The sequence below is a fragment of the Dysidea avara genome, chromosome 3, assembly GCF_963678975.1.
Source record: "Dysidea avara chromosome 3, odDysAvar1.4, whole genome shotgun sequence".
NCBI classification, from domain to species: domain Eukaryota; kingdom Metazoa; phylum Porifera; class Demospongiae; order Dictyoceratida; family Dysideidae; genus Dysidea; species Dysidea avara.
The window spans coordinates 14043648-14051288 of NC_089274.1; the positions used below are offsets into that span (position 1 = coordinate 14043648).

Consider the following 7641-nt stretch of genomic DNA (forward strand, 5'->3'; position numbering starts at 1 on the left):
TGACACTGTTGTAGCATATTTAAGTGGAGAACAAATGAATACAGTAATGCTAGATTATTTGTGTACAAATTTTTCATAATGAAATTGATATCCCATTTTGATTTGTACCTCCACTTTGCAACATATTCAAGAACAAGAAATTACCACCCTTTTAATCTCCATCCACTGTCATTAATTAACTAAGATCTCACCAGTCTTTGTTTTTTCCATCTACAATTTTGCTTTGGAACAAAAATTATCTAAAGGCTCTAAGTATTTAAATTTGTAATTCACCTTATTGTAGTTGTACTAATTTTATTGACTTGTCTGCATGTTTTCTTCATTTTCCTTTGAAGTTGTACAGTATAGGTAAACAAAGATAAATGTTCTCTCCTATCTTATTCTAGGATTTCTATTGACTAAGAAAAATTTAATTATTTGTATACAGGCTCAAAACTGAGAAAATATAAAGAAAGTGAATTAATATTATACAGTCAGTTTGCTTTTGGATATTTAATGTCTCCACCACAACAAAAATTCCATGAATCCATGCATCTCATCACTGCATGGTCGCCTGAACATTCTGAAAGCGATACCTCACTCAATCAACCATATATTCTGTTCATTAGACTGAATAAAGCCATGATCACCTAGCCTTTTCCTGTCACCAGTAACTTTCTAGTTAATTTCTCTGTGGATATTATGTTCTGAAACTGAAATTGAGTGGTCTTTTAAACTATATCAGCAGAAACAACTGACATCTAATCAGCTACTGTATTGTAGTAACAAAACTTACCTTGGTCATGCAATAAATGAATTGAAGAGACCTGCTTGATATATCAGGTAGTAGAACAATCACTGCATGGGACAGCTATTGTCATGGACTGACTGTATAGTTACAGCTAACAGTAATGCATAGTAGTAATATAAGTAACTTAGGCACTATTTAGAATGTGTGATGTAATTGTTGTCACGTGCGTACAATACAATAAGATGGAGTCGTAGCGTGTTCCTCGCGGTCTGGGCTGTATCCGACTGTATCGGCAGAAGACGAAGTAATCCTTCCTAGAAGCACTCCCGAACCTTCCCTACTATCACTCCGCCCCCTACATTGCTGGTGCTGTGACAGTGCTTCATTGCTGAGACGATCCTCCATTGCTGGTGCTACGACGATTCGCTACTTAGTCCAGAGACTGTCCGCCTCAACGACACTTCCAAGTTGTAACCCCATACGCAAACGCTGTTGTGCCGTGGCATTGGATGTTCTACTAACGGCACCCAGAGAGGCAAGCATCCGCGTAGCTAAGACAATTGTTTGCTGTTTGTGTTTTTTAGCGGACTGAATACTACGATGGAAGAACCTGCCCGTCTACGAACCTCGCGGAAAGCATACCGCGCGCACGTCACCAGAATCCTGAACAAAGTGGATGACACACTGGCCAATGACCTCGACGAACTAGCTCTGACTTATTTGAGAACTGCCATCACTCAGCTAGAGAAAAAGAAAGAGCAAATCACTGCCCTTGATCAACGAATCATTGACCTTATACAGAACCCAGATGAACTGGAAATAGCCATCTTAGATGCAGAGGAACTACAAGATCTGATTATGGAGAAAATCAATGAACTGAATCAACGGGTGGAGATGCAATCAAGACCGACTCACGTTGTCCCTGCAGTGTCATCAAGCGGCAAAGTAACCCAAGAAGCCATCCATGAGAATGTGAGTAACACAAATAACACACCTCAGTCAATTAACACCATTATCAATGACACACCTGCAGTTAGTGCAGCTAGTGATACCGTTGCAACCACATCATTAACACTTGAGTCAACCATTTCTAGTACACCACCCGTGGTTACATCACTTGAATCAATCCCACATCCAATTTCAGTGACATCAGTTTCCCACCCACTTGTGAGCCATGTACATAATGCAGGACCGCCTCTACTGATACCAGCAAACATGACTCAACATGAACCATTGTCAACCTCTGCTTATAGCTCACTACCGTTACCACCCTTGTCAACCCTTAACTTTGGGAGCAGTACCTCATCCACCGCTGCAACAGTACCGGTAGTAACATCTAGAGTAAATCCAGATTTGATGGGTGTCAGGACCACAATCACTGCAGTAGATCACCGTGACCACTCTCAACAATTTGCTGCAAGTAGGCTACCCAAGTTGACCTTACCGACATTCTCTGGAAACCCCCTAGCCTGGCTTACTTTCTGGGATTCATTTCAGGCTGCCATTCACTTGAACCCCAATCTCAGTGGGGTCCAGAAGTTTAATTATCTGAAGGCTCAACTTCAAGGAGATGCAGCACGAACGATTGACGGAATACCTCTCTGTGATCAGAACTATCTTCACGCAGTCACCCTACTTCAAAACCGTTTTGGGCAAACTCACAAGTTGGTTTCTGCTCACATGCAAGCCTTGCTACAGGTGCCAAACCCAACGAACACGTTAAGTAGTTTGCGCACATTTCATGACACAATTGAGAGCCACTCCCGTGGCCTATCGTCCCTTGGGAAATCTGAACAAAGCTATGGTGACTTGTTGGTGCCAATTATTCTGGGCAAACTACCCAAGGATATCAAGCAGAACTTGGCAAGAAACTCCACAAGTACAGAGTGGAAATTTTCTCAACTCATGTTAGCCATTCTCAGGGAGATAGAAATCTTAGAAACTGGTAACGCCAACCCTCACAGTTCCCCATTTACAGCTGCGTTTATGGTGAATTCCAAGCCACCTCGAAGCACCAAACCTCAGGACAAGGGACCACCAGCTTGTGTGTTCTGCAAGGGACCTCATACAGCCAACCAGTGTACTACAACTGATCATCATAGAAGACTAGACATTGTCAAGCAGAATAACCTATGCTTTAACTGTTTAGGGAAACACAAGGTCAGCACTTGCTCATCAAAACATCGCTGCCGCAAGTGCCATCGTAAGCACCACACCAGTCTTTGCACTGAAGTGATCACTGCCAAGAAAGAGGAAAACACTGAGACAACTCCAGTTGCCAAGACAACCTCAGTCACCAAGGAAGGGTCCTTTAGTACAGTGGTCTCTCAACCAGTAACAACTTCACTTCACCTGGCTAGTAACCAGACCTGTTTACTGAAGACTGCAGTAGCCACTATTTCAACTGGAGGTGTTTGTGTGGAATCCAACATTCTCTTTGATGAGGGATCGCAACGCTCCTTCCTAGCCAAAGGACTGGCAGACTGCTTACAAGTGCAGCCACATGACACAGTGGAACTATCTCTCTCTACCTTTGGCACTGGTACCAGTCGCACGGGCAAGTTTGATGTCGCCACAATCAATCTGCATAGTATCTCCGGACATTTGATACCATTAACTGTCTTGATTGTGCCAACCATTGCAGCACCGATACACACAGTGAATCAGAAGTCAATTGCTAACCTTCCTTATCTCAATGGATTACGTCTGGCACATCCAATTTCTTCAGGGGAACAATTCTACATTACCCTGTTAATTGGAGCAGATCAGTACTGGAAGATAGTAGAGGATCATGTGATCAGAGGCAATGGTCCAACAGCTGTAGGATCCAAACTTGGTTACCTACTTTCAGGTCCACTAGACACAGCCGCTTCAGGACAGTTAGTCACCAATGCATTCCATGTGGCAACTCAACCCACTGCAACCCCTGATTTAGAACAGTTCTGGAATGTGGAGTCAGTAGGAATTTCACCCAAGGATGAGTCACCAAACAATTTTCTGGACTCTTATATCACCAATAGTGTCGAACGCTTGAATGATGGTTCTTACTGCGCCCGTTTTCCGTGGAAGGACAGTCATCCTCCCTTACCCACGAATTTCTCAACTTCTGCTCACCGCACTAGATCACTGGCTCGCAAACTGGCACTGAACCCTTCATTGTTGACCAAGTACAGTGACATCTTAACAGATCAGGAACGCCGTGGTTTCATTGAGAGAATGACAGATCCAACCAGTACCACAAGATGCCATTACATACCACACCATGCTGTACGCAAGGACTCATCCACTACTCCAGTACGTATAGTGTATGACTGCAGTTGTCACCAAACAAGGAACCAACCTAGTCTTAATGATTGTTTACTTACCGGCCAACCCAAGCTTAATGATCTCTGCTGTATCATTTTAAGATTCAGACTCCACCCTGTAGGAATTTGCACAGATATTGAGAAAGCTTTTCTACACATACAACTTCACAAAGATGATAGGGACTGGACTAGATTCCTTTGGCTAAGTGATCCACAAGATCCAGACAGTGAGTTTGTTACATATAGATTTAGAGTTGTCTTGTTTGGTGCAGTGTGTTCACCGTTCATGTTAAACGCTGTCCTACATTGTCATTTAACTCAGTACAAATCACCAACTGCAGAGAACATGCTTGATGACTTGTATGTAGACAATATTGTATCTGGATGCCCAACAGAATCAGAAGCTATCAGTTTTTACAACAAAGCTCGATCCATAATGAATGATGCTCACCTCAACCTTAGAAGTTGGGCCTCTAACAGCTCCCGACTTATGGACCAAGCAAATAGAGACAAGGTTGCGGACACCAACAATCCAGTCAATGTTTTAGGACTACAGTGGAACACCCAGACAGATACATTAGCACTCACATCCAAGTGTTCCATCCCCAGTATCAACTCACTTATCACCAAGAGAGATGTCTTGAAGGAATCATCCAAGGTGTTCGACCCCCTGGGTCTACTATCCCCAGTAACTGTTAGAGCAAAGATCTTCATGCAGTCATTATGGCAGAGAAACATAGACTGGGACGAACCACTATCTGATGAGGACCAGCAAAAATGGCTTACAATTGCAGGGAATATCCAGGAGGCTAGAAGTTTACAGATTCCAAGACGATACTTCCCAACAGTTAGGGTTTCAGAACAACCTGACAGGCTACACGTCTTTGCTGATGCCAGTCTCACTGCTTATGGAGCTGTAGCCTTCCTTTGCAGTGGCAACAGCACATCATTCGTTATGGCAAAGTCCAGAGTCGCACCCCTCAAACCACTGACCTTACCTAAACTGGAACTGATGGGTGCACTGACAGCAGCAAGGCTATGTGACTTCATTGTTCAAGCTCTACACCCTCTCAGTCTGTCTACTCACCTTTGGTCAGACAGCCAGATCACTCTTCATTGGATCAAAGGAGAGAAACATGTCAATACATTTGTCACTCATCGTGTTGTCGAAATCCTCAACCACTCAAAACCAGATCAATGGCGATACTGTCCAACACAGGACAACCCAGCGGACTTGCTCACTAGGGGCATCACTTCATCTCAACTGAAGTTGTCAACGTTGTGGAAGCATGGACCTCAATGGCTCCCATCCGAGAACAGTTGGCCCACTTGGAGCTTCTCACCGACTATCGAATTGCAGGCACTGGCTGTTACCGCAACCAGTTTTAGTCCTTCAACTACTCCACAGTATGCAGGTACTTTACATATTAACTGTATTATTGACATCTCCAATTATAGCACACTGTCCAGACTTCTGGCAGTTACTGCATACGTGTATAGATTCATCTCCAATTGTAAGAAGCCACAGCAGGAACGAGAAACTGGATCATTGACACCATCTGAGCAACACCACGCTTCAATAATTTGGGTGAAGCAGTGCCAAGAAGAGGTTTACTCCAGAGAACTCGTGAACCTTACCACCAATCCCGCCAAGAGACTACCACTTGTTCGCCAATTACGTTTATTTGTTGACAAAGACCACCTGCTCCGCTGTGGTGGAAGAATCCACAACGCCCCCCTAAGCGAGACAGCAAAGTTTCCGCTTCTGCTACCACCCAAACATTGGCTAACATCTCTGATCATCCATAGTATACATGTACAGTTATTTCATGCTGGAACCAATGCTACCCTAACAGCCATAAGACAGAAATTTTGGATACCAACTGCCAGACAACGTATAAAGTCACAACTACGCCGATGTGTTATTTGCCGTAAACATAGCGGAAAGCCATACCAGATACCTGACCCTCCACCACTGCCACAGATTCGCACTTGTGCTTCAGTTCCCTTCACCATCACAGGCATCGACTTTACTGGGGCACTCTATGTACGCAGTAATCACACTGAGGAGAAAGTCTACATCTGTTTGTTCACATGTGCCACGAGTCGTGCCATTCACCTAGAGATTGTTACAGATTTAACAGTGGAGACTTTCCTTCTAGCATTCAGGAGATTTGCCAGCCGCAGGTCACTCCCACAAATTCTCGTGTCAGATAATGCTTCTACCTATCTGGCAGCTGCAGATGAACTGCAACAGCTTCTACAATCAGAACGTCTCACAGAAACACTTGGGAGGAAAGGTGTACAGTGGAAGTTCATCCCAAAACGTGCCCCCTGGTATGGTGGGTGGTGGGAGCGCCTTATCGGCTTAACAAAGATGTGCTTGAAGAAGGTACTGGGGAGATCAAAGATCAGCTTAGTTGTGTTGCAGACACTAATAGTAGAAGTAGAGGCCACACTCAATGACAGACCTCTGACACACGTATCCTCAGACCTCAGTGATGCCGAGCCACTCACACCATCCCATCTTTTACATGGTCATCGCATAACACCACTTCCTCATGAAGTAGTGGAAGGGCAGGACTTGACTGATCCCACATATGGTAGTATAACTGATGTTTCCCAGAGAGCAAAACTGCAAGCCTTTCTCTTCAACCAGTTTCAGTCACGCTGGAAATTTGAATACTTGACCTCCCTCAGAGAGTATCATAGAACCACAGGAAGCAACAATCAGCAGATTAAGCAGGGAGATGTTGTCCTGATGTGGGATGAAGCTCCACGGAGCACTTGGAGATTGGCGATTGTTGAAAAACTGATGATTGGGAAAGACGGACTGGTGCGTGCTGCCTACATCAAGACATCACAAGGAAGAACAAACCGCCCCATTGCCAAGTTGATACCGTTGGAAGTCTCATCTCCAACAGTTACTGAAACTGAAGGATCTACCAATGGTTGCCAGAAGGATACAATCAACAAGCCCACAGTGAAGAACACAGCTGATAAACGACCGAGAAGGGCAGCCGCTCACAGGGGCAGAGAGAGAGTTGCGAATTGGGTGAAACAGCTTGGTGCCCCCCCGGAAGATGTCATGGACTGACTGTATAGTTACAGCTAACAGTAATGCATAGTAGTAATATAAGTAACTTAGGCACTATTTAGAATGTGTGATGTAATTGTTGTCACGTGCGTACAATACAATAAGATGGAGTCGTAGCGTGTTCCTCGCGGTCTGGGCTGTATCCGACTGTATCGGCAGAAGACGAAGTAATCCTTCCTAGAAGCACTCCCGAACCTTCCCTACTATCACTCCGCCCCCTACAGCTATTAATATCCTATTCTATTTCCTGGAGGCTCCACTGATAAAATGCGATTTCAGCAATGATAGCGGCTAGCCAAGCTGCAAGTTTTGATTCAGAATACATTCCATTCTGTAAAATAGACCCCATCCTGTATTCAGTCAACTCACTGAGATATCTGACATTAGTCTACTACTCTGTTGATGAATCATTGATATTCACACAATACAGCCTCCTCGAGGTGTCTGATTGTTTGCTCCTCACACACTGCAAAAAATTCCTAATAGATTCTGCTTAGACAGAGTTGATT

At 44.2% G+C, this 7641-nt stretch overlaps 1 protein-coding gene across 1 annotated transcript; it reads left to right on the plus strand.

Moving 5' to 3' along the window:
- The first annotated feature begins 1330 nt into the window (after positions 1 to 1330).
- Positions 1331 to 7132, plus strand: LOC136248343 (uncharacterized). Its single transcript, XM_066040132.1, has one exon. It carries the CDS (start codon positions 1331 to 1333, stop codon positions 7130 to 7132), a length of 5802 nt encoding a protein of 1933 aa, XP_065896204.1.
- Positions 7133 to 7641: the final 509 nt, after the last annotated feature.

Coding starts and splice junctions, on each gene's coding strand:
- LOC136248343 (XM_066040132.1), top strand. CDS start 1,331: ATGGAAGAACCTGCCCGTCTACGAACCTCGCGGAAAGCATACCGCGCG.